Source organism: Loxodonta africana, chromosome 6 (assembly GCF_030014295.1).
Source record: "Loxodonta africana isolate mLoxAfr1 chromosome 6, mLoxAfr1.hap2, whole genome shotgun sequence".
NCBI lineage: Eukaryota > Metazoa > Chordata > Mammalia > Proboscidea > Elephantidae > Loxodonta > Loxodonta africana.
Window position 1 is genome coordinate 9008159 of NC_087347.1, and position 25902 is coordinate 9034060.

General features: G+C 42.8%; 1 protein-coding gene across 1 annotated transcript in view; it reads right to left on the minus strand.

The window, feature by feature from the left end:
• The window catches only part of LOC100658045 (UDP-glucuronosyltransferase 1-6), a 139367-nt gene extending 113541 nt beyond the window's left edge, over positions 1-25826 (minus strand). Inside the window, 3 exon segments of the mRNA XM_023557734.2 lie at positions 16750-16964; positions 16967-17341; positions 17344-25826. Coding sequence (XP_023413502.1) covers positions 16750-16964; positions 16967-17341; positions 17344-17608 — 855 coding nt within the window. The 5' untranslated portion in view covers positions 17609-25826.
• Between the last annotated feature and the right edge of the window lie 76 nt (positions 25827-25902).

A 25902-nucleotide genomic window follows, 5' to 3' on the forward strand; every position in this document is an offset into this window, starting at 1 on the left:
TTTTGCTCCATCATGTTTAGGGTCACCATGAGTCAAGAGCCAACTGGACGGCAGCTAAGAACCACGAGCCTCGACCCAGGGAGGTCTGTTCAGAGGCTGTGCAGAGAGGTGAGGTCCCCAAAACCCCCGTGGGGACTGAATACATAGGGGAGGCTTCCACAAGGGGGAGATGGAAGCCCTGAAATAACAAGTGAGCACGTGGCCATTCACAGACCAGACAGGGGTCAGCTCTAGAACATATCTTCTGAGGGAAACACAAATCAACCCGTAACACTCCCCTTTCAACTTTCTTCAAAACATTGCCAAAACAGGCTGGGTCCATGGCATGTGTTTTGAGCAGCTATAGCACAAAAAAGGCATTTCTATAAGTCAATTTCTTCTACTTCTAATTTTATTAGTATTCGAAGTTGTCAAGGATTTCTTTTTCCTTGGATCCACAATCAACAGCCATGGAAGCAGCAGTCAAGAAATCAAAAGACGCGTTGCATTGGGCAAATCTGCTGCAAATGACCTCTTCAAAGTGTTGAAGAGCAAAGATGTCACCCTGAGGACTAAGGTGCGTCTGACCCAAGCCACGGTATTTTCAATGGCATCATATACATGTGAAAGCTGAACAATGAATAAGGAAGAACAAAGGAGAGTTGACGCCTTTAAATTGTGGTGTTGGTGAAGAGTATTGAATATACCATGGACTGCCAGAAGAATGAACAAATCTGTCTTGGGAAAAGTGCGGCCAGAATGCTCCTTAGAGGCAAGGATGGCGAGACTGTGTCTTACATACTTTGGACATGTTGTCAGGAGGGATGAGTCCCTGGAGAAGGATATCATGCTTGGCAGAGTACAGGGTCAGTGGAAAAGAGGAAGACCTCAATGAGGTGGATTGACACAGTGGCTGCAACAATGAGCTCAAGCATAACAACAATTGTGAGGATGGCGCAGGACCGGGCAGGGTTTCGTTCTGTTGTGCATAGCGTCACTATGAGTCGGAACCGACCAGACAGCAGCTAACAACAACAACATTATTAGTCTGAAGGTGATTTTCATTTGGTATCAATATTTAAAACACACACAAATTAGAAGGCATTTTAATGTCATTTTTAACTCTGTTTCCCAGCTTTTGGTGATCTAAAAATGCTCTGTGGCTTGGTACTTTTGCCCATTCTCTGAACAGCAGTGACTGGGTGTGGTCGGCAGAATGGTCCCCAAAGATACCCATGTCCTAATCCTGGGAAACTTCGAATATGTTATGTTACATGGCAAAAGGGGATTCAGATTGCAGATGGAACTAAGGTTACTGATCAGCTGACCTTCAGACAGGAAGATTATTCTGGATTATCCAGGTGGGCCAAATTTAATCAGAAGGTCCTGAAATGTGGAATAGGAGATAGAAGAGTCAAGAGTGACTCAGCATGAGAAGAACTCAACCTGCCGCTGCTGGCTTTGAAGATGGAGAAAGGGGCCATGAGCCAACGAATATGGGGGTCTCTTAGACACTGGAAAAAGGAAAGAAAACGGATTGTCCCCTTGAACCTCCCGAGGGACTGCAGCCCTGCTGACGCTTTGATTTTAGGACTTTTGACCTCCAGAACTGTAAGATAACAAATGTGAGGTTTTTTTTTTTTTGTTTTGTTTTTTTAATTGTGCTTTAGATGAAGTTTTACAAGAAATTAGTTTCTTATTAAACAATACACATATTGTTTTGTGACATTGGTTGCCAACCCCACAACATGTCAACACTCTCCCCTTCACAACCTTGGGTTCCTATTACCAGCTTTCCTGTTCCCTCCTGCCTTCTCTTCCTTGCCCCTGGACTGGTGTGCCCTTTAGTCTCATTTTGTTTTATGGGCCTGTCTAATCTTTGGCTGAAGGGTGAACCTCAGGAGTGACTTCAGTACTAAGTCAAAAGGGTGTCCAGGGGCCATACTCAGTGGGGATTCTCCAGTCTCCGTCAGGCCAGTAAGTCTGGTATTTTTTTGTGAGTTAGAATTTTGTTCTACATTTTTCTCCAGCTCTGTCCGGAACCATCTATTGTGATCCCTGTCGGAGCAGTCAGTGGTGGTAGCCAGGCACCATCTAGTTGTACTGGACTCAGTCTGGTAGGGGCTGTGGTAGTTGTGGTCCACTAGTCTCATGCACACTTTTATGTTCATTTAATTCTACCATGCTAGGTCTCAAGGATATAAAGGCTCTTGGCCTTTAGGGAAAAAAAGACACAAACAAATCATTTAAGTGTAACATGATGTAACCTACTAAAGGCATGAATAAATTGTTAGATAAATAAAAAAAGAACAGCTTGTCCAGGGAATGGTACGTTCTTCACACACAAGAAAAACCAACATGAGCAGACGGCGTGATACTTGGGGTGGCCTGGGAATAGTACGTAGAATGGCATTCAAACCAGCTCAAAAAGTATGTATTGATTGTTTCCCACAAGTCAGGCACTGGCTTCTGTATATACAAGATGACCAAGACATGTTTACTGTCCTGGACAAGGTGAACTGAGAAAGAACAATCATGTAGTCTCTCCTGAGAGGACAGGCATGGTCAGGAAAGGCCTCCTTGCCAAGACATCTGAGTCAGACCTTGGCGTAGCTTCAACATTGTGTTTTGGGGAGATAGGGGAGACAAGACTAGGAGGGAAGACCCAGAATTTTGAGGACTTTTAAAACATATTAAAAGCTAAAAAACATTGTTGAAAGAAAATAAGGAAGACCTAAATAAATGGAAAGGCATCTGTCTTAGTCATCTCATGCTGCTATAACAGAAATACCACAGGTGGATGGCTTTAACAAAGAGACGTTTATTCTTTTGTAGTCCAGTAGGCTACAAGTCTAAATTCAGGGCTCCGAATCTAGAGGAAGGCTTTCTCTCTCTGTCAGCTCTGGAGGAAGATCCTTATTATCAGCCTTCCCTTGGTCTGGGAGCATCTCTGCACAGGAACCTCAGGTCCAAAGGACATGCTCTGCTCCTGGCACTTCTTGGTGGTATGAGGTCCCTAACCCTCTGCTTGCTTCCGTTTCCTTTATCTCTTGAGAGATAAAAGGTGGCGCAGGCCACACCCCAGGGAAACTCCCTTTACATTGGATCAGGAGAGTGACCTGGTAAGAGTGTTACAAACCCACCCTGATCCTATTTAGCATAAAATTACAATCACAAAGTGGAGGACAACCACAGAATTCTGGGACTCATGGCCTAACCAGTTGATACACGTATTTTTGGGGGGACATAATTCAATCCATGACATTCCACCCTTTGGCCCTGAAAAAATCACATCCTTGCAATATGCAAAACATATTCATCCCATCATATCATAGCAAAAGTCTTAACTCCAAGTCTAAAATTCAAAAATTCCTCATTTGTGAAATCTAGAATACAAGTAATCTGCTTCCAAAGGTACAATACCAGAACAGGCGCAAGCTAGACATTTTCATTACAAATGGGAGAAACCGGAGGAAAAGAAGGGATAACAGGTACCAACACGTCAGCAGAACATATTACATTAGCCCTCAAGGCTTTGAAAATAATCCTCTGTTCTCTGAGATCATTTACACAATACCCCTGACCTCCCGACTCTACGTATTAGCCACGCTCTCCAGATTTTGAGTGGAGGCCCCTTGGCCCTGGGCTTCAGCTCTGCCTTCCAGCCCCACTGGGACAACAGCTCTGCTCCCTCAGCTTTAGAAACACAATTCTCCTAGTCCTTCTGAGTGGCAACTCCACCCGTAGAAACACCAGAGGCCATGGCTCTACCCTTTAAAACCCCAGAGGTCCTGGCCATACCTTTTGAGACTGAGGCAGCTCCACTTCTTGTGTTCCTTGTCTCTTCAGCTTCTGCCCCCTGGTTTCTTGGCCTCTCAGCTTCTAGGGCCTCTCGCCCACATCTGCCCTGCTGGAACAAGTGTTCCAAAGCTCTGTAACTCCACCTAGAGGCCTTCCTCTCCACCAGGAAGCCACCTGTGCACAGGCACTCAGCTCTCTTGCTCCTTGGATCGGCAAGCCTAGCTCTACCGATAAGTTCCTGGAAGCACCCCACTCTGCCAGGAAGCCTCCTGTGCACAGGCACTCAGCTCTCTTGCTCCATGGGTCATCTCCAGTGCTGTCTGGTGCTGGTCTCCTGGTTCTGCTGCTGCTGCCGGTTCACTGCTACCGCCACCTGTCCTCTGCTGCTGTTTCTCACCATCTGCGCCTTCTCCAGTGTTAATAGTTCTCACTTTCTTCTGAGTCCTCTATCCATTCACAGTTTCAAAACTGCTTCCACATTTTAGGTATCTGTTAGAGCACCCCCCAACCAAATTCATAGATCAGAAGACTTAATATTTTTAGAATGGCAATATTCCTCAAACTGATGGACAGATTCATCATAATATCTATCAAAATCTCAGGTAGCTTTTCTTGAAGAAATTGGCAAACTGATCCTAGACTGCATATGGAAATTCAAGGTACCCAGTATAGCCCAAAACAAACAAAGAAACAAAAAACCAATCCTGTTGCCACCGAGGCAGTTCCAACTCACAGCAGCCTTATATCCCAAGCAGTCTTGAAAAGGAAGAACAAAGAGGGAGGACTCATACCGCCAATATCGAAGCCACAATAGTCAAGATAGTGTGGTACTGATACATTGGTAGACGTGTATATCAATGGAATAGAACCAAGTGTCCAGAAATAAATCCTCATGTTTATAGTCAAATGATTTTCAACAAGGGTGCCAAAATGATTCAATGGGGAAAGAAGTCTTTTTAACAAATGGTGCTGGGATAGTTGTATATCCACATGCAGAACAATGCAGGTAGACCCTTTCCTAACACGATACACAAAAACTAACTCAAAATGGATCATAGAACTAAATATAAGAGCTAAAAGTAGAAAATTCTTAAAAGAAAGCATAGGTGTAAATCATTTTGACATTGGATTAGGTAATGGTTTCTTAGGTATGACACCAAAAGCACAAGCAACAAAAGGAAAAACAGGTAAATGGTTACATCAAAGTTAAAAGCTTTTGCTTATCAAAGGACACCATCAGACAGTGAAAATATATCCCACAGTTTGGGAGAAAAATGTATCTTTCATATATCTGATAAAGGATTTGTATCTAGAATATATAAAGAACTGTTATAACTTAACGATGAAAAGATAAACAATCAAATTAAAAAATGGGAAAAGGGCTTGCATAGATATCTCTCCAAAGAAGATATACAAAGGCCAAGAAGCACATGAAAAGATGCTCAGCCTCATTAGTCATTAGAAATGCAAATCAAAATCACAGTGTGATACCACTTCACACCCACTAGGAGGCTTATAATAATAATTTTTTAAAGTGGAAAAAAACAAATGTTATAAGCAAGGATGTGGAGAAATTGGAACCCTCAGAAACTGTGGATGGACATATAAATTGGTATACCACTATGTGAAAGTTTGACAGTTCCTCGAAAAGCTAAACATTCAATTACCATATGACCCAGCAATTCCATTCCTGGATATATTCCCAAAAGAATTGAAAAAAGTGTTCAAACAAGAACTGGTACACAAATGCTCATAGCAGCACTATTCCTAATAGTTAAAAGGTGGAAACAATCCAAATATCCACCAATATATAAACAGATAAACAAAATGTGGTCTATAAATACAATGGACTATTATTCAGTCATAAAAAAATTCAAGGTATGATACACGTTACAACATAGATAAACCTTGAAAATGGTATACGAACTAAAAGAAAAATAAATCAGCTGCAGTCGAGTTGATTCTGACTTTTGGTGACCCTGTGTGTGTCAGAGTAGAAGTGAAAGAAGCCAGACATAAAAGGCCACATGTTGCATGATTCCATTTATATTTTTATCCAGAACGAGCAAATCCATGGAGACAGAAAGCAAATTAGTGGATGCCGGGGGATGGGGGGAAGGAGCGGGGAATGACTGCTTAAAGGGTACAAAGTTCCTGTTAGGGTGATGAAAATGTTCTAGAACTAAATAAAGGTGATGGTTGTGCAATATTGTAAATGTACTAAATGACGCTGAATTGTTCACTTTATAACAGCTCAAATGGTGAATTTTATATGTATTTTACCACAGTAAAAAAACGGTGTGGTCACTTTGGAAAATGGTCCGGCATTTCCTCAAATGATTAAACGTACAGTTACCATACAGCTCAGCAATTCCACTTCTAGACATATACCCAAGAAAAAATTGAAAACCTATGGTCACACGAAAACTTATACACAAATGTTCATAGCAGAGCTTCAAACCAGTTCAATCTGATTCAACCCTCTGCTGAGAATTTACCTTTCCACCCCAGATATACTGAATCAGAATCTACATTTTAACAAGATCTATAAGAATCTCCTGGGGATCTTGTTAAAATGTAGATTCTGATGTAGTATATCTGGGGTGGAAAGGCAAATTCTCAGCAGGAGGCCAAACTGGAAGGAACTGATTTGAAGCCCTGGTTCATAGCAGCATTTTTCATAATAGCTGCAAAGTGAAAACAACCCAAATGTCCGTCAACTGATGAGTAGGTACATAAAATGTGGCACTACCAACAGAATGAACTATTATTCATAAAAAGTAATGCTACAAATGGATGAACCTTGAAAACATTATACTAAGAGAAAAAAGGAGGTCACATCTCACATGATTCCATTTATACGAAATATTCGGAAGAGGAAAATTCATAGAGACAGAAAGTAGATTAGTGGTTGCCAGGTGTTGAAGGAAGGGGGGAATGAGGAATTACTGCTAATGGATATGGCGTTTCTTTCTGGCGTGATTGAAAATGTTCTAAAATTGTTTGCGGCGATGGTGACAGAACTCAGAGAATATACTGACAAAGGGAATAATACAAAGCAAGCTTTTGGCCTAGCCTGGACTCATGTCAAGAGAGCAAGAGTGACTCCATCCTGATCCATTTCTAAGAGTGATTCCATCTTAGCCCATTATTAAGCATGTTCTGTTAGATTATTTTCATACTTTTAAGGAAACAGCTGTACCCACAAACAATTGTAGTCAGCTGATTCTCAGGAAAACACTCCAGCTCCCTCATCTGAAGTAACCCTTGCCCAACCACATACCTGTAATGGACCTATCCAAAATAATGCCCCACTTCTGACATAGCCCATCTTCAGTTTCCTGATCACTCATATACCCATGAGAGAGCTTTAGCTGTACCCCAGCTGCCTGTGGTTTTTGCCTTTACAAACCACACTCTTCCATGCCTCAGCGAAATGGCTAATCTTACACTGTAAGACTTGCTGCCTCCCCAATTTGAGTGTTTGCATTCTCAATAAATCTCTATTTAATTAGAATTTTTCAGAATCTGAGTTTTACCGTTGGACATTTTTTTGGTATAGTCAAAAAGATCCGAAGGTGACTTTCCGATGGTGGTCCCAGGGACTCGGGAACTCTGAGCTTTGGTGCTGGCATGAACCCTGTGTATTCATCCATCTTTGTGGATCCCTGGAGTCATCCCAGGTCAGCCTTCTTGGATCAAACTCTGCTTTCTTGCTGTAGAGTTCTTTGAGAGATTTGTTGACTGTCCTTTCCCCTTTGTTTTTCATCCTTATTGTTAAACTTGTTCTACTTTTTTTTTTTTTCTCGTATTATGAACCCATGGTTGAGTTCAGTGCCTAATTAAGATGAGACTGATGCCTGGTAGTCAGCCTATTCGTCGAACTATCCTTTTCCTCTGGCTGGTGGCAGCAGCCTTTTTCTTTTGGTTGCTTCTTGAGGATTGGTGTGCATGCTGGTGCAAGGGATGCCTGTGTGTTATTGGGGGCCGAGTGCTTGCAAGTGGTACTTAATGAGAAGATAGGGAGTGTCACATCAAAGACAAGTGAAGCAGACCACCCTTCAGAGGCAATTACTGGTTATATCTTTAAAAATTATGACTCCAGCTCAGTCTTGTATCAGGATTGTTGGCATGCACTCATAGTGAGAAATTTAGAAAATGAATGGCCATTATGGGAATCATCTGAACTAAGCAAATTAATTTTTCTGCACAGTAATTCGGAATATAGTCTCTTGCATTAAACAGAAACAATGCAACACTGTTTTAAATTGGTATCAGAAAGCATCCAAAAGACAACAACCAGTAAATTTGCCTCCTTACAACATACAGTTTCAAAACAGGCAAAACAGTTCAAAAAATTACAATATCAGAACTCTCTAACCCTGCCAACTGCCTCTCCAGCTATGGTCTTTACACTCCCTTTTGCCCCTCCAGCAGATGCCTCCCTCTACCCATCTTTACCACCCTATTCCCCTGAGAACATCCTTTATGAACTTCTTTATTCCCCTAAAGATCTCCAGAGGAGACTAAAGTTATACCCAAACTACCTTTTAAAATCAAATATTCAGAAGTAGCCACAAAACTTCCCCAAGTTACCTTTTCTCCCAGGTCTAAGGTGGAACTTCATGTTACTGTGAAAGAGTTTCTCAAACCATGTGAAGACCCCCTGATTCCAAAATGAATTTAAAATACTGTTTCAAACTTATGAACCTGGATTATAAAGCTTATACCAATAGCTTTATATGTTAGTTGGGTCCAGGGTTGCTTAACTATGGATGGATGCAGCAGAGTGGAAATACACTGAAAAACATATAGCCAAAGAAGCAAACATGGCTGGGCTCATGCTAGTAAATTGAGACAAAATTGTCAGTAGAGATTTATCAAAAGCTCTTCCAAAGGTATGGTGAAAGGATACAACCCTAATGCACACCGTTCCTGACTTTACACCACACAGTATCCCCTTGTTCTATCTGAACAACTGCCTCTTGATCTATGTACAGGTTCCTCATGAACACAATTAAGTGTTTTGGAATTCCCATTCTTCTCAATGTTATCCATAATTTGTTATGATCCACACAGTCAAATGTCTTTGCATATAGTCAAGAAAACACGGGTAAATATACTTCTGGTATTCTCTGCTTTCAGCCAGGGTCCATCTGACATCAGCAATGATATCCCTGGTTCCACATCCTCTTCTGAATTCAGCCTGAATTTCTGACAGTTCCCAATCAATATACTGCCACAACCACTTTTGAATGATCTTCAGCAAAATTTTGCTTGCATGTGATATTAATGATATTGTTTGATAATTTCCACATTTAGTTGGATCACCTTTCTTGGGAATAGGCATAAATATGGATCTCTTCCGGTCAGTCGGCCGGAAAGCTGTCTTCCATATTTCTTGGCATAGAAAAGTGGGCACTTCCAGCGCTGCATCTGTTTGTTGAAATATCTCAGTTGATATTCTGTCAATTCCTGGATGCTTGTTTTTCACCAACGCCTTCAGTGCAGCTTGGACTTCTTCCTTCCATACCTTTGGTTCCTGACCATATTCTACCTCTTGAAATGGTTGAACATCAACTAATTCTTTTTGGTATAATGACTCTGTGTATTCCTTCCATCTACTTTGATGCTTCCTGTGTCCTTTAATATTTTCCCCCTAGAATCCTTCATGGGGCATCAGGATTGGAGGAAGACTCATTAAAAACCTGCGTTATGAAGATGACACAACCTTGCTTGCTGAAAGTGAAGAGGACTTGAACCACTTACTGATGAAGATCAAAGACCACAGCCTTCAGTATGGATTACACCTCAACATAAAGAAAACAAAAATCCTCACCACTGGACCAATAAGCAACATCACGATAAATGGAGAAAAGATTGAAGTGGTCGAGGATTTCTGTTTACTTGGATCCACAGTCAACACCCATGGGAGCAGCAGTTAAGAAATCAAAAGACACATTGCATTGGGCAAATCTGCTGCAAAGGACCTCTTGAAAGTGTTGAAAAGCAAAGATGTCATTTTGAAGACTAAGGTGCGCCTGAGACAAGCCATGGTATTTTCAATCACATCATATGCGTGTGAAAGCTGGACAATGAATAAGGAAGACTGAAGAAGAATTGACGCCTTTGAATTGTGGTGTTAGCAAAGAATATTGAGTATATTGTGAACTGCCAAAAGAACAAACAAATCTGTCTTGGAAGAAGAACAACCAGAATGCTCCTTAGAAGCAAGGATGGCGAGACTGCATCTTACATACTTTGGACATGTTGTCAGGAGGGACCAGTCCCTGGAGAAGGACATCATGCTTGGTAAAGTACAGGTTCAGCGGAAAAGAGGAAGACCCTCAGTGAGGTGGATTGACATAGTGGCTGCAACCATGGGCTCAAGCATAACAACGATTGTAACAATGGTGCAGGACCAGGCAGTGTCTCATTCTGTTGTGCATAGGGTCGCTACGAGTCAGAACCGACTTGACAGCACCTAACAACAACAACATTCCAAAGGTGTTTCCCCACAACATTGATCGAGGGAAAGTCCAAAGTTGCAAACAAGAAAAGGTTGAAAGTGTTTATAACTTTAGGCATCACCTAATTTCTTAAGCTCTTCTAAGAGCACTCCGGGGTTCACCTCAAAGAGCCCAGAGCAGACATAACTTTTTAATTTCATGTTTCTCAATAGCCTCCATCCTGAGCTTGCTGAGCTTGTTAAATGACATTTCCTAAATTGGAAAAATGTCTCCAACCCAGCTAACCACTCTAGCCCACAAATTAGCTCAAGTTTTAGAACAGCAAACCAAAGAGGCAGAACAAAAAACTAAAGCCAGACAAAATAAGTTTCTGGCCTTACAATTACAACAACTCCAAACCCAGCCCAGAAGATGGCCTCCTTTCCAACATAGGGGCCCTAGCAGTAAACTTGCACCTAAAACTAAAGTTTGTTACTTTTGTAAGAAACCTGAGCATTTTATAGAGGACTGTCAACTAAAAATGAAAGTTGCTACTGGGCAAGCCAACAAAGCCCTTCATCAAACAGTGTAAAGGGGCTCTGGGTAATTTACAAAGGCTTTTCCTATGATAGCAGTAAACTCACAAGTTGAAAAAACTGTCCAAAAAATGAAGAATCACGTAAAATTTTAACTGATAAATGTTATACTTTATCTGCTATCAACCCCACAAATTTGCAAAAGCCTCAGCTCTAGAGTAACAAAACATCGAAGATAGTGGGAGATACTAATTGAGAACAAAATTTTTCTCGTACTCAACTTATTTCGACCTCCTTAGGCCTGGAAGAAGACATGCATGGTCCCTCGGCTGCCAGGGACCACATCACTTGTAAGTCTTACTAAGAAAAGTCCTTTCTGTGACACTGGAGTTGCCCACCTCTTTCTTCAGTCTCTCCACACTCTCCATATTTGAAGGCAAACTTCAAGTTACTGGTCCTAGCAAGCCAGGAGACTGAAGAAATGGTGAGTGAAAGTGAGGCACCCAAGGAGGAAATTCCGGGTTGGCCAGTGACCTCCATGTGGGGAGATTTTGCCAATACACTTTATGCGTGTTGCCTGCCTCATGAGTATGGGGACACTCTCAAAACACCAAGTGGCATAGCATGGTTTTGGGAAGATACATGACTTCATAAGTGTGGAAAGGAAGCTAGATGAGCAGTAGTGGCTGTGTGATAGCCACCGCTCTGTGCAGTTCGCCTGGCCACAGACACCCAGCTAGGTGCTGAAGCAACCATAAGAGCTCTGCAGGAAGAGCTGCAGTTCAAAAAGATGTGTACCAGTCCTGGGTGGCAATGACACCGTCTATGACAGAACAAAACACTGCCCAGACCTGCACCATCTTCACAATCATTATTATGCTTGAGCCCATCTTTGCAGCCACTACGTTAATCCATCTTGTCAAGGGTCTTCCTCTTTTTTGCTGACCCTCTACCAAGCATGATGTCCTTCTCCAGGGACTGGTCCCTCCTGATACCATGTCCAAATTCTGTGAGATGTAGTCTTGCCATCCTTTCTCCTAAGAAGCATTCCGCTTGTACATCTTCCAAGGCAGATTTGTTCATTATTTCAGCAGTCCATGGTATAGTCAATATTCTTCATCAGCACCACATTCAAAGGCGTCAATTATTCATTCATGCTGTGTTAGATCTGGCCAAAGCTTTCTTTCCCATGCCTCTAGCCCAGCCCACATAGGACTGGTTTGCCTTCACCTGGGAGGGGAAGCAATGGACATTTCAAGTGCTCCTCCAAAGATATTTACACAGTCCCACTATTTGCCAAGGTACGGTTATTAGAGATCTGAATCTTTTCCCCTTCCCCACTGTTGTCCGTTGATTTCATTACATTGATGACATCACATTAACTGCTTAAGATGTTTCTCTGTTACAGAAGAACCAAGGTTCCACTGTCTTTCCTCAAGTATCTCCCTCCATCTCCCTCAAAGTCCTCCTCTCCCATACTGGGCTGGACTCTTGTGTTCCACTGCCAACTGGTCATAATACCTAATACCACTAACTGGTTGCAATATAAACACCCCAGCTGGAAGGCAGGAGCATAGCCCCCTCCTAGTGGCAACCGATGGCTGTGTGGCACTACCTGTGGCCCTGGTTACCATAAGATTTGATAGGGTGCTGCACTTCGGGGTCATCCTGTACTTCAGGGATTGTCAAGAAAACTATGTAAAAACCTCTGAATTATCACATAGTGAAAGCCAGGTGGACCAAGTGTAGCCTTTTCCACTGGTATGATTACCTTTTGACTATTTTTATTCCCCCCCATGGGCTCCTTAGAAGTAATGGGACAAACTGAAGCCTTAACTAATTTCACTAAATATGTCCTGAATGACATCAGAGAAAGTTTGTGGCTATTAATGGCCAAAACCAAACAAATAAATAAGGAAGGTAAACCTTCAGAACTGAATGGATCTGGACATTCTAACAACCATTCAATGCAGGACTTGTGCCATAGTAAAGACTGAATGTTATACCTATATACAATACTACCACCAGGACATAACTGATCTGTTAGGCTACAGGAAGAAACTGATAGAAACCTGGACACACCTGATGCCTAGTCTGCTTTGGCTGCCTGATTTTCCCATTTCCCCTCTAGTTGGCATGATGTTTTGATGGGTCTTGTTCTTTTCCTGGGTATAGGGATTGTCTGCCGTGTTTATCTATACTGCTGGTGCGGTCTGTGCCTCCAACTACAGCAAAATGTCTGACCCAACAGTGACACCTCCTCTTGGGGCACTCAGGGACTTTGTGGGAGAGGGGGAATGCGTGAGATTTTAAGAAATGGCCTCCAGGGTGGGCTGAAGGGGAAAACAGGGTTTGTGAGGTCCAACATGGCTGCTCTCACTCTTTCTGTTTGTTCATAGCTCTTTCTGTTAGTTCACTGCTCTTTTCCAAGCCCTGTTATGTGACCTTGCTAATGCAGTCTTGTAACTCTGTGGCTTGAAGCCACTTTTGTCCTTGACCACTATAAAACTTCCACCCTGCCTATTGCTGGGTACAGAGATCTGCATGGTCCTTGGGCGAGCAGGGACCACCTTGTTTGTAAGACTGCCTTGTAAAACTCTTATGTCACCACGCTGGAGTTGCCTGCCTCTTTCTTCAGTCTTTCGGCACCTTCCAATTTTGGAGGCAAATTTCAAGTTACTGGTCCATGCCTGGACATTCGGTAATAAAAAATAACGCTACAAATGGATGGACCTTGAAAACATTATACTAAGCAAAAAAAGGTAGTCACATATCACAAGTTCTATTTGTATGAAATGTCCAGAATAGGCAAATTCATAAAGACAGAAAGGAGATTAGTGGTTGTCAGGTGTTGGTAGAAGGTGGGAATAAGCAGTGACTGCTGATGGATATGGCATTTCTTTTTGGAGTGATTGAAAATGTTCTAAAATTGTGATGACGGTTGCACAACTCAGTGAATATACTAAAGACCACTGAATTGTAAATTCTGAATAGGTGAATTGTATGTGGTGTCATGAATTGAATTGCATTTCTATGATGTTAATGAGATGGGCTTAGTGGCAGTTACGTTAATGAGGCAGGAGTCATTTTAAGATTGAATTGTGTCTTGAGCCAATCTTTTGTGATATAGAAGAGAGAGGCAAACAGCGAGACAAAGTGACCTTATACCACCAAGAAAGCAACACCAGGAGCAGAGCACATCGTTTGGACCTGGGGTTCCTACATGGAGAAAATCCTAGACTAAAGGAAGACTGATGACAAAGACCTTCCTCTTGTGCCCACAGAGAGAAAGCCTTCCCCTGGAGCTGACACCCTTAATTCAGACTTCTGGCCTACTAAACTGTGAGAGAATAAACTTGTCTTTGACAGTTCTACCTCGTCCTATAGGGTCACTATGAGTCGGAATCGACTCAATGGCAGCGGGTTTTGGTTTTGTTTAAGCCATCCACTTGTGATATTTCCCTTATAGCAGCACTAGATGACTAAGACATATGGTAAGTGAATTATCTCAATAAAGCTGTTTAAAACAATTAACATCATTCTCCTAGAATCACCTAAATTATTAATCAACCAAGTTTCTAGTTTTTTGGATACCCATATTGAATGGAAACACTGGCAGCATAGCGGTTAAGAGCTACATCTGCTAACAAAAACGTCAACAGTTTGAATCCACCAGACACTCCTTGCAAGCCATATGGGGCGGTTCTACTCTGTCCTATAGGGCTGCTATGAGTCAAAATCAACTCAACGGCAATGTGTTTACTTTTTTTAAAATTTTTCCTGATTTCATATTGATTCACCCTAGCATTTAGCCACTCTTTAGATAATTACTCATTAACAGAAACACTCCTTCCAAAATATTCCACATGTTGCTAATCTCCAGATAATGGGTCATAAAGAAAAGTACACAGTTTTCAGAGAGAAGCAGAACATTAAAGGCATTGTAGACATTGGATTCAGTTGTATTTTTTAAAACTGCATATTCGGAATGACTTGGCATTTTGGGGTTTTGTTCCCCCGGCTTGCCCAGAGTTCAACCTCCAGCTCAACCCATAAATGTTGGAATTTCAGCCTGGGTGTGTGTTACTTGTCGAAAACCCTGTAAGGAGACAAGATGAGCTCAGAGGTGGGCACAGGACACCACCCGCCTAGGACTCTGATGGAGTGAAGCTCCTAATGTTTACCTGAAGTTTTTTTAGATCAGGATTTCTCAACTTCACCGCTATTGATTTTTTGGGAAGGAGAATTGTTTGTTGAGGCGGTGGGTATGTCCTATGCATTGTAGGATGTTTGGCAGCATCTCTGGCCTCTACCTACTAGTTGACAGTTGTTGTTGTTAGGTGGTGTGACTCAGTTCTGACACATAGCGACCCCATGCACAACAGAATGAAATAATGCCCAGGCCTGCATCATCCTCACAATTGTTGCTATGCTTGAGCCCACTGTTGCAGCCACTGTGTCAATCCATCTCATTGAGAGTCTTCTTCTCTTTTGCTGACTCTCTACTTTACCAAGCATGATGTCCTTCTCCAGGGACTCGTCCCTCCTGATGACATGTCCAAAGTATGTGACAGTAGCAACCCTTAACTGTAACACCAAAAATGCCTTCAGACATTGGCTCCTGGTGGGCAAAATCACCACCAGTTGAGAATCACTGATCTAGATGATTCTGGAACACAAAATGAGGAAATGAGACTAGAAGGTCTAGCCCTGAGGAACTGGAGTCTAGTTTTTTGAAAATGAAGAAGCCCTGGTGGTGCAGTGGTTAAGCACTCAGCTGCTACCAAAAGGTTGGTGGTATGAACCCACCACCCATGTCGTGGGAGAAAGATGTGGCAGCCAGCTTCCATAAAGATTACCCACTGCCATCGAGTTGATTCCAAATCATAGTGACCCTGTAGGACAGAGTAGAACTGTTCCGTAGGATTTCCAAGGCTGTAAATCTTTACAGAAGCAGACTACCACATCTTTCTCCTGTGGAGCCACTGGTGAACTTGAACTGCCAACCTTCTAGTTGGCACGCAAGCATTTAACCACTGTGCCACTAGGGCTCCTTCTTTTCCTGACATAGGAGGCTTCTATTTCACACCCTTTGCTCCTTGGAACCAGTTCAATTCAGCTCATCATCTCTGCCCCTCTCTTTTCACAGTAGCTATAGCCATTATGCACCTTGTTAACAAGGAAATTAATAGATGTTAAAGCAGGGTGGTAAAGGTGTTTGGGGCCTCTCTGATGTTTTCCTCTGGTGAAAGTGCGTTACAAAAGACACTTCTGGTGTGAAACATAAGGAGCGGCCTGAAGGCTTTCAGAACTGCCATTACTCAAATACGCAATATATATTTTCATTTTCCAAAGTAACCCTGCCAACTCCAGGTCAGGGGCCAGCAAACTTTCCTCTAAAGAGCCAAATAATAACTATGCAGGCGTTAGAGACCATATATGTCTCCGTCACATATTGTGTATGGTGTTCTTGCTGTTCAACAACCCTTTAAAAATGTAAAAACCACTCTCAGCTCTGGGTCATTCAAAACCAGGCCTCTGGCCAGATCTGGCCCACAGGCTGTAGTTTGTTGGTCCCTGACTTAGGGCCCAGGGCAACTGCATGGGACAGAGTTTCAGGAATGGGTTTTGACCTAAAATGTCCTCCCAGTTCTTATTCCCTTGGGCAATCCTCCTCCTCTGTCTCCTCAACAGGCTGTATGGGCTCATTCTCTGATTCTGAGTCTCTCCCCAGATAACCTAACACCAGTCCTGTCTTCATCCAAATCCTCTGCATCACCTCAGTCTCAAATGTATTATCGCCCCCTCTACTCCCCACCTGGAGCCCCTTTCCCTTTTATTGGAAGGAAGACCACCATTTCTTCAGGCAGCCCTCCCAGGTGGGCTACAGAGGCTGACTGAATAAAGAAAGACAGAGCACGTATGAATGATTTCTGTCTACTTTCTAAGAAGCAGGGCAAGCAAAAATAGGTAAAACTACCAACCTGAGCTAGACGTTCCACCTTCTTGCAGTTGGTCCCTCCAATGAAGACCATGTTGGGCATGACTGGCCTGGGGAACTCAAACACGAAGTCATACCTTAACAGCCAAATGGAGCCCTTCTGATGTAAACTGACTAAGTCCACATCTCTCCTGAGGAGATCTGAGGCAAGATCCTGGTACTTCGAAAACAGAAGGTAAAGTAGTGGGGTCTCCAACAATTAGCGAGGAAGTTGGCCACCCGTTGGCAGAAAGTCATCTGGTCTGAGAACTGAGTATAGTACCTGGGAATGTAGGACACGGGGCTTGGGCTTCCATTGAACTTGTACTCCAGGGCACATGGGAAGCCCCGGAAGAGGTACACAGAGGGCAGACCCAGGTACTCAGCCAAGATCACACCACAGGGCAACGCTGGGTCTGTGAAAAGGGCATCGAACTTACTCCCTTTGAGGAATTGCAGGGTCTCCGAGTTCTTCAGGAGGCTCTCGCAGTTGGTAAAGTACATGTTGATAACAATCATGACATTCCTATACTCTGTTTGAGGGGTGCTCAGGTAAGATCTCTCAGCAAAATGGCTGTTTCCAAAAGGTGGAAACAGTCCTTCATCTCTTCCTGGGGGTACGGCACTGGATAGAGTTTTCTCGTGTAGTATTTGGATTCCCTCAGAAGCAAATTCACTTCTGGCACCAACACCACAATGTCGTGTCCCCTCTCGCTGAGAAGCTCAACTATCTCCTTCATACTAAGCCAGTGGCTTCCATCCTGAGGAACAACCAGCAACTTCTCACCTCCAGTCACACCCCAAAGTGCTAACAAGAAAACCCCAGCAGAAGCCCTCTGAAATGCTTGCAGAAGGAAGGCCATGCTGGAGGGAGTGAAAGTGAAATAATGATGATGATGAATCGTTCACACTGCCTAAACCACAGGCTTCCTGGCTATTTCCCTAAACTAACAAGTATTCTTCCCAAACCCGGCCTACCTCCCCCTTGCTCTGAATTTTGCCCTTTGATATGAAAGAAACCAAACTAATATTTAACTGTCTCTAAGCACACAGCTAAATTGGGCAAATGAGGTTCCTTACCAGCTTGTGCCTGAGCTTCTGGGTTTATTTCTCTCTTTGTCCCCACTTATCTGGCTCTCCTGGAAACCCTGGTGGTGTACTGGTTAAGTGCTACTGCTGCTGACCAAAGGGTAGGCAGTTCGAATCCGCCAGGGCTCCTTGGAAACTCTATGGGGCAATTCTACTCTGTCCTATAGGGTAGCTACGAGTTGGAATCGACTTGACGGCACTGGGTTTCATTTTTGATTTTATCTACCTCTCCCTCTCAAAGAGTCAGGGTGGCAGTTTGAGGACAAGTTGGGAAGGCCTCTGGTGGCCTGCTGCTGCACTACATCCCGAGCTCCCCAGATTCCACCTCATCAGTCATGTCTACAAGTTAACAGCTATCAGTGTGTATCAACTTTCTTACCAACTTTTCTCAGAGCAAAAAGGAAGAGTTACCTCAACGATTCTACGCTACAAAATGGAGTTGTCCACCTCAAGTTCTGGGGATCACAATGATGGCAAGATTGAAAGGTGCGTTGAGAGATGCGGAGTGGATGGAATGCGTCAGATAGAACTTCCCGCCCACACTTGTATAAGCCATTGTTGCTGGTAGGACTTCTCTTTCCTGCAGCAAATCTAATCCTCACAGGTCTACCCTCTGTTGTTGTTAACTTCTGTCAAGTCAAATTCAACTCATGGAGACCCCATATGTCACAGAGTAGAACTGAGCTCCGTAGGGTTTTCTTGCCTTTAAACTTTACCGAAGCACTCCCCAGGGGGTGCAAACATTTAAGTTTTCAACTACTAGCCAGAAGACTGGCAGTTTCAACCCTCCCAGAAGTGCCTCGGATGACAGTTCTGGTGATGTGCTTCTCAAAGGCTACAGTCTGGAAAACTCTATGGAGCAGTTCTACTCTGCACATGTGGGGTATGAACTGAAAGGTCCTTTGGTAGCCAAAAAGTAGTTCCTGAAAACAGGCTCAATGAGCCAACCCTGCCCTGGGAAAGCGATGAGTGGGGAGGAAGAAGGGAGAGTGGGAGGTGGAGATGGAGAGGGAGAGGGAGAGATGAAGGAGAAAGAGATGGAGTGGGGGAGAGAGGAGAATGAAGGAGAGAGAGAGAAGCAGTAACAGGAACAGAAGAGGAAGTAAGAAAATAATATGGGAGACAGTGTAGAAATCACAAATGGTGGGAAAGTCACAGGGTGAAAGACAGGGAGGGTGGGTGACCTGTTTTCTACCTGCTCATTTCATGCCTGAAGGTGGCCCAAGAAGGTGATGACTGAGGAAAGCAGACTAAGTGAAAGGTGGTTCCTACAATTCTGGAACAGACTTTCCCAGAGCTAGTCACCCATAGCTGCACAGCTACACAACAACACAGCTGGGCTGCTTTGCAAGGGCTGGTTCTAAATTGGCCCCTTGGAGCAGAATGTATGCTGCCTGGACAGAAAGGAGAAGAAGCCACCCCTGCACAGTGCTCATGTCGGGAATCCAGCCAGGATGCAAATACATTGTGAAGGGCATAGGCAGGGTATGGAGGCTGCTCAGTGCCAGCTGGCCGCGGGCCTCCAATGCTGCCTCCTGGGGAGGGGTGCCTGCAAGGTGTCCTGCTCACAGTGATCAGGACCAGCAGGTGGCAACACCCTGGTCCGGGTCTAGACAGCAGAAAGACTCCCAAAACCGTTGCCTTAGAGCGTATTCCGACTCACAGTGACCCCATAGGACAGAGTAGAACTGCCCCATACGGTATCCAAAGAGTGGTTCTTAGATTCAAACTGCCAACCTTTTGGTTAGTAGTTGAGCTCTTAACAACTGTACCACCAGGGCTCCAGTGCCCAAGAGGACAGAGTAATACAGCCCCATATGGTTTCCAAGGCTATAATCTTTTCAGAAGCAGACTGCCACATCTTTCCTCAGCGGAGCGGCTGGTAGTTTGTAACTGCCAAACTTTTGGCTAGCAGCTGAGCACTTAACCACTGTGCCATCAGGGCTCCTTTCAGCAAGACCTGAGGACAGTCCAAAGGAAGCACGGTGCAGGTCCCTGAAGCTGGCAGGAGCGAGGTAGGACTTTGAGAACAGGATGTGGAGGGAGGGCAGCACCAGCCAGGTGTGGAGAGGAGAAAGAAAAGGCACTACAGACGCCAGGTTCTTCAGGCCAGGCCCCCCTGTGTGAGTGTGTCCCCCTAAAATGGAGTTTCATAAGGACTCAAGGAAACCTAGCAGGTCAGGGACCTTGGCATTGATGTAGGCGCTGCCCTGGAGTAACAAAACATCAAAGATAGTGGGGGTTACTAATTGAGAACAAAATTTTTCCCGATCTCAACTTATTTTGATCTCCTGAGGCCCTGTTGAAGACATGCATCCATTTTTTACTTAGTTTAGATACCCAAGAAACCTTTTAGGAAGAGATCTTTCATCCAAAAGGAAATGTCAAATAAAAGTTTCATAAACAGGAGGATCGCTATTAGACTTGCCTGAAACCAACCAATCAGTTGGCTCTTGTGGAATAGAAAATACTACAAATGAAGAGGGCTGCTGTTATCTCAAAGCACTTAGCTTGCAAACACAAGAGAGTCACTCCCTTATTTTACTCAGTTCTGCAGATTTCCTGTCTTCTGTACCTAAAAGCATATGGGCCACCATGTCTACTGATGTTGTCAGGTCCTATCAGTTGAAAAAATTAACATTCAAATAGACACCTCTATACCTTTACCTGAAAATTTCACAGTACCCTTTAAAAAGAAAAGCTAGAGAAGGGTTTAACCCAATAATTCAAGACTTTCTAACTAAAGCTTTCTAATTTAATAATTTCTCCCACTAGTCTCTGCAATACTTCAGTTTTCCCTGTTAAGACACCTAATAATCAGGACAGGACTGGAGGCTTGTACAGGACCTACGTGCCATTAACTGTATAATAATTCCCAGATTCTGCATAGTCCCCAGTCTGCACTTACTTCTTTGTATTGTACACCCTGAAGCAACACACTTCACAGTGGTCAACCTTTGAAATGTTTTTTTTTTCCAGCATCCTAGTTCATGCAGACCAAAAAAGCAAAAACCCCAGTGCCATTGAGTCAATTCCGACTCATAGTGACACTATACAACAGAGAAGAACTGCCCTCACAGAGTTTCCAAGGAGCACCTGGCAGATTTGAACTGCCAACCCTTTGGTTAGCAGCCATAGCATTTAACCACTATGCCACCAGGGTTGCCATTCATGCAGACAGCTAATACTTATTTGCTTTCACTTGAGAGGACCAATTATTCACGTGGACTGTAATGCCCCAGGGTTCACCAAGTCTCCCACCGACTTGTCTCAGATTTTACATGTTGATATACAGCCTTTACAATTTACTCAAGGTTCCACATTATTACAATATGTGGATGACTTACGGTCTGTTCCAGTTCTCAACAGGCATGTCTCACAGCTACTATTCTGTTGTTACAATGGCCTCCAAAGAAAAAATTGAAATTAGCTCAACTTTTGTTTAAATACTTGGGACATGTCCTTTCAGCAAAAGAAATCACTATGGACCCCAAAAGAAAAGAAGCTATCGTATCTTATCACGTCTCCACTACAAGAAAAGCAATTGAGGGGATTTTTAGGATTCTGCAGTTATTGCAAAGCTAGGATACCTAAGTTTTCTTTGTTAGCTCAATCCATGTACCAAATTTTCAAAGGTTCTGAACCTGACTCAATGTTCTGAAGATGGCCAAAAAGCCAACACCGAAATAAAACCAAACCAAAACAAACCAGTTGTCAAATCAATTCCCACTCATAGTTACATTTTAGGACACAGTAGAACTGCCCCATAGACTCTACCAGAGCAGCTGGTGGATACAAACTGCAGACATTTTGGTTAACAGCCAAACTCTTAACCACTACGCCACCAAGGCTTTAACAAGCACCCCTGCTCTAAGGCTTCCTGATTATAATTTATACTTTCTACTTTTTGTCCAGAAACTTCTGGGAATGCTTTAGAAGTCCTCAGTGAAAAACACAGAGGACCACAGAGGCCTACTGTTATTAGGGCATTGAATTAGACCCTGTTTCTATGGGCTACCCAACTTGCTTCAGAGCAGTTGCTGCAACTGCTAGACTACTTGAGACTATAGCAGATATAGTTCTAGGAAATTGTCTCGACACTTATGTCCCTCATGTGGTGTCAGCCATCCGAAATTCGACATTAACTCAACATCTCTCAGGTAGTAGGCTGACTTCTTATGATGTGCTCCTTCTAGAAGCTTGTAATATTTGGTTACATACTCTCTAGATCTGGCTATGTTGTTGCCTGTACGTCTACCTAATGATGATGACAACTCACACCATTACATTCAATGAACCTTACTGAACAGCTTTTGTCTTCTAGGCAAGATTTACAAGAAACCTCACCATTAGTACTGATTTAGTTCTATTGGTTGATGGGTCATATTTAAAGCCTGAACATATCAGCTCTCATTACCAGGGAGGATATACCATGACAACTTCCTCCGGGATCGTCTAAGATGGTACCCTTCCTGAAATCACTTCAGATCAACAGGCTGAACCAGTCAGCCTGTTGCAAGAGGTTTTACAAACTGCTTTCTGAATGATCAATGTACATAGAATCTAGATATGTTCTTGGAATTACTCATGATTTTAGCATGTTATGGAAACAAAGAGGGTTGTTAACATCTTCTGGTATTCAACTTAAAATGGTCCTTTAGAAGCAGACTGCCTGGAAGCCCTTTTGCTCCTCTCTGAGATCACTGTAATTAAAATTCAAGAGCATCAGCCAAAAGGGGTTCCACAAACAGGAAATTAAAGGAAACAGCATGGCTGATAGAACAGCTTCCCAAACACTGTTTAAGAACATCACCCTCCCTCATGATTCTGATGATTCCACTCACGAGCATGAGGAAAAGGAGGGATAGTTAATAAAAAGAAAACAATCATGGCACCTGTAAACTATTGCCCATAAAAATCTGACCCAAAAGAAATTTCAAAGTCACTTTATAAACACCAACAATTAAACTCACAAATTAAATTAAAGAATGGGAGCAGGCCACCTGTCATCAGGATTCAACCACTAGACTGTGGATCAGGCCTAATAAAAAACCCATTTTCTGGAATCCTTGCATGTCCCTATGGTTCAAAATTGCTGCCATGATAAAAAAAAATATAAGACAGGAATAATGGCAGATGAACTAATCAGGGCTTTAGAATCCCATTGATGGGGATATTGTTCTGCCATGGTAGAACACGTTTTTTCTCAGTTTTGAAGATCACACTCCCCCTTTGTTTCCATCCTGTTAATGCTTTGCAAAAACTTTTAACAGTTCTGTATGGTCCCTCACCTCAGGGCACTGCTTTGGATGACGAACAACCTTTTAATATGCTTATAGAAAACCCCTCTAGATTTGGAAGAGTGACTTTAAAGGATTTATCTGAACATCAAAAATCAGCCCCACATGATTGTTTCTGGTGCTCCACCTCCGGGATATGGGTGAAACCCAACGAGAACTTAGTACGTCCCAAATCCCGGCAAGCCGCTGTACTGGATGCATTGCATATGAACGTTCATTTGGGAAGCAATAAGATGCTAGAAATCTTAAAGAAATATTGGTGGGAGCAGTTTTATAAGGTTACTGAACAAGTGGCTTCCCAGTTTCTTATTTGTTCTCAATTTAATTCCAGTAAACTTTATACAGCACCACCTGGGAGATTTCCTCTGCCTTCAGAACCTATTCTTGAATGGCAGATTTATTTCATCCAGCTTCCACCCTTGAATGGTTACAAGTTTGTATTAGTAATGATTTGCAAATTCTCTCACTGGGTGGAAGCTTTCCCCAGTCATCAAGCTACTGCTGCTTTTGTAGTTAAGAAACTTCTCAAGGATATTATTCCTAACTGGGGAGCCCAAGAGTCCATTGTAGTGATAGAGACATCCATTTTACTGGACAAATAACTAAAGAGTTCTCATGAATTGAAGTATGTCCCCCCCAGAAATGTGTGTCTCAATTTGGCTGGGCCATAATTCCTGGTATTGTGTGATTTTCCTATATGTCGCAAATCCTGACTCTATGATGTTAATGAGGGAGGATGGGTGGCAGTTGTGTTAGTGAGGCAGGACTCAATCTCCAAGATTGGATAGTGTCTTGAGGCAATCTCCTGAGATATAAAAGAAAGAATCAAGCAGAGAGACAGGGGGATCTGGTGCCACAAAGGAAGCAGTGCCAGGAGCAGAGTGCATTCTTTGGACCCAGGGTTCCTATGCAGAGAAGCTCCTAGGCCAGGGGAAGATGAGAAGTCCGAAAGCAAGACACAGCCTTCCCCTTGAGCTGACACCCTGAATGTGGACGTTTAGCCTACTTTACTGTGAAGAAATAAATTTATCTTTGTTAAAGCCATCCACTCGTGGTATTTCTGTTCTAGCAGTGCTAGATAACTAAGACAGGAGATGTGCAAAATTTTCCCTACTTTTCAGAGACTTCGGTGTTCTCACCGTCCTTAATCCTCTGGTTTAGTTGAAAGAACTAATGATGTAATAAAACTCAACTAGCCAAGCTTTCTAAACCTCTACAATTGCCTTGGAATAAAGTTGCCTCTGGTGGTTTTAAATTTGAGGACTACTTCATTTGGACTTCACAAAATGACCCCTCATGAAATTATTACTGGACAACCAATAGCTCTTCCATATTGGGCAAATTGCCCTGAATCAAATTTAATTCAATCTGACCTGTTTCAATATTGTAAATCTTTGATTCAATATTCTAATGAACACATTACACAAGTTAAAGAAGCTTTTAAGAATCAAAAGGAAGAAATGTCTTGAGTAGACAATATTCAACCTGGATATTATGTTTCGCAGAAAAAACACCAATTGAAAGACTCTCTCAAACCTAGATGGAAAGTGCTATACTTGATACTTCTTACAAACACTTCTGCGGCCAAATTACGGGGGATCAAGACCTGGACTCACCTCTCTCAGCTGAAAGAACTCTGCCTGGACTGTCCAACCCATGGAAGGACTCCACCACCAATTCTGATGACCTCGAGATCAGAAACAGATGACATCTGAAGTGGACAGCTCTTTCCAAGACCTCTGGATCAGGCCTGTAGAAAACTTGGCTCCTAATCGAGCTGAAGTTTCCTTAAACAAGTTTTACCATTGCTGGTTTCCATGCAAACTATTGACATTTTTGCAATTTGCTTCATACTCATAACCTTTCTATAATCACCTTGCTTTATCATTTTGGCATTATTCCTTGCTATATTATCCTAATTGTCATTTTGACATTATGGAGTTCTTCTTAAGTATTATTTTTCTGCTTTCAAAAATTTTTGACACATGGAAGGAAAATGCTTTCATGAAGTTAGCACAATCAGTAGCTTGTGCCGGTAACATGACTGAATGTTGGCTCTGTTATCCCACTCCAATGGCTCCACATGAATTCTTGGATCCATTAGCTTCTCCCATACTAAAGTATAATTCTATACCTCCCACTACCACCAAACTTGAGATCATCTTTAAGCAAGCCACATGTGTCAGATATTGGTATCCTTCTGGATTGTTAATGCAACTTCAGATACCGTTCTTTAATTTAACTCAACCCTAAATAAATGACTGAGTGTTGCAGTGCTCTACAACTTGCACCCGAAGAGGTCACCTTATTTATCAACTTACCTATTCAGATTTCAAACACAGACAGGTCCCTAGATTATTCTCCGTTTCCTCACTGCCTAAGAAATACTTCACTTGGTACCCTTAGATCTATCCCCTTATGTAAAGGAAAAAAAAAAATGTTTATCTATAAATGGATGGTTATTCATTTGTAACAACTCTCTAACAGAACCCTGGCTTGAACAGGTTAATCAAAACATTCCCTTCCCACACAACTATACCAAGAATGGCATGATTTGTGTTCCTGATGCGTATGTATTCTTATGTGGAGGATCAGATTATCCTACAGAAAATGTACCAAAACCAAACAAGGAACCTTACACTTGGGAATTACCCTGTATAGATGGATGAAACATGATGGGCCAATGCACCCTGAGTCTTCTAGGAGTTTCTTTAGACATTCATTCTTATGATAAAAGTAGACATTGTACTAATGACCTAAATATCCTG